General features: G+C 54.6%; 1 protein-coding gene across 1 annotated transcript; it reads left to right on the top strand.

Moving 5' to 3' along the window:
• Positions 1-250: 250 nt before the first annotated feature.
• Positions 251-1,235, top strand: LOC127751804 (chaperone protein DnaK-like; the record flags this gene model as incomplete). The annotated part of the gene is given in 1 exon segment (XM_052275889.1): positions 251-1,235. A coding segment is annotated over 1 exon segment (671 nt), but the record flags the coding sequence as incomplete, so codon positions are not given.
• Between the last annotated feature and the right edge of the window lie 674 nt (positions 1,236-1,909).

Below are 1,909 nucleotides of genomic sequence, written 5' to 3'. Positions count from 1 at the left end.
AAATTTCAGGAATTTCTGGAGGAAGCAATATTACTCACACATTTATTTTTTTGGCAGAAATGGAAACTTGGTGGTCTTACCTTCCCATCAAACCCATAGAAGTTAAATTTTGTCAACGCTTAATGGATTTGGAGGCGACGATAGTGAAATACGGCAAAATGTCCGAATTTAGGGCGCAAGTCCGAATTTAGGAACAATGACTGTAGCGTAATTGACCGCGACAACTGAGCGTCTCTTATTGATACACCGCAGGATGGAGAGCCGCTGCGCACCTTCGCCCAAGGTTTCCTGACATGGCTGGAGCAGCACCCGACGGCTGCCAAGGAGCAGCTGGAGGAAGTCATGGCCTCTGTGCGGGACGCGCGCGGGAGCCTCCAGGAAGCCGACAAGCTTGCGGAGGCTGCAATGACGAAGAGGGGACTGGCTACGCTGTCCGTGCAGGGGATGCAGGGCATTGCGCAAAAGCTGGGGCTGCGATCGACCGGTCCCCCTACCGCTCAGCTGGACAAGACACCCGTTGAGCTGCAGATAGGGGGCAACAAGTTGGTGGTGATGAAGGGCGTGACGTCGCTCTCGATGGGGGTGGCCACCGCCGACGGGCTCGTCGCCGTCCTCATCCCCCGCAACACACCGCTTCCCTGCAAGGTCACCAGAACCTTCACCACGGCCAGCGACAACCAGGAGGAGGCGATAATCAAGTTGTGCCTTGGCGAGGGGGTGCGCTGGGGGGACAACCACATCCTGGGTGAGCTGACCCTGGCCGTACCCGCCGCCGGGCCCAGGGGCCAGGTCGACATCGACACGACCTTCGCGCTGGACGCGGGCGGCGTGCTGACCGTGACCGCCTTGGAGAGGTCCTCCAAGGAGGAGGCGAGCGTGACGCTGCAGTGCGAGTCAAGCCTAGAGAGCGCCCGTCTCTAGGCGAGGCTCTGGGAGCGCGACAGAGCCAGCAGGAAGGAGAGACCAGCGCTAGGCGCTGTACTTCGGCCGTACTAAAATGTAATATGTTTCAAAGACTCTTTTATATATCCTTTACTTTTTCCGTGCCTCTTTTTCTATTCTGTGTATACCTTGTTCGTTTCGTTAACTTCGTTGTTTGCGTGCACAATTGCCATTCAGGACACTATTCTTTATGATAGATAGAATAAGTCACACTTCCATCAGCAGAGGATTGTGTACATTGTCTGAATTTCCTTGCACTGCATACATACTCAATAAAAATAGATCAAAAAAGCTATTCCGCTTTCTTTATGAGATGTCAAACAATTTGGATTTTTAAAAGAAATTGTTTACACGTATTTGATAAAGTGGGACTTTAATCCTTATTACACTTTTTATCAGCTAAATAACCCAAACTTTGGTGGTGCCCTGAAGCACCGTTGGTCGCGACAGTCCCGCAGTGCCGTCGCATTCCCTGCGACGTCTGTCGGAGGTAGGCAACCCCGCTGTCGTGCGCGCCCAAGGGGTTGCCGACGTCGCAGGCGACCGCGCGCTCGAGGTCCGTTGTTTGGTGTGTACAGTCGGTCTCTAGCGACTACGACTCACGACGTCCTTTCTGCTGGGCTCGAACGGGCAAATCCGGCAAATCGCAGCCGCCTGTCGTCTCTTGAACGAAAGAGTTTCGTTCAAATCGTGATAGCACTTGCACAGTGCCACGCTCAGCGCTGCCCGCGGACTGGCGAAACACACCCCTCTTCCTACCCGAGTGTACGTCGCGAGGGCGCCTTACGAGTAGCGTCGACTTCTCCGGGTGAACGTATTTCATTTCAAAAGGGCGAGGAGAACACTCATTCCGACTCACTTGTACTCTTTGCTTTGTCGGCAGAAAAGGGAGATAGATAGACACTTCCGAGGACTTGAGGCGGGAGAGGGGTGCAGCGGGGAGGGAGCGGGCGAGGAGGGCGCGCGG

The sequence above is a fragment of the Frankliniella occidentalis genome, unplaced genomic scaffold, assembly GCF_000697945.3.
Source record: "Frankliniella occidentalis isolate FOCC.00 unplaced genomic scaffold, Focc_3.1 Scaffold1115, whole genome shotgun sequence".
In the NCBI taxonomy this organism is placed as follows: domain Eukaryota; kingdom Metazoa; phylum Arthropoda; class Insecta; order Thysanoptera; family Thripidae; genus Frankliniella; species Frankliniella occidentalis.
This window is presented reverse-complemented; position numbering and strand designations above follow the sequence as displayed.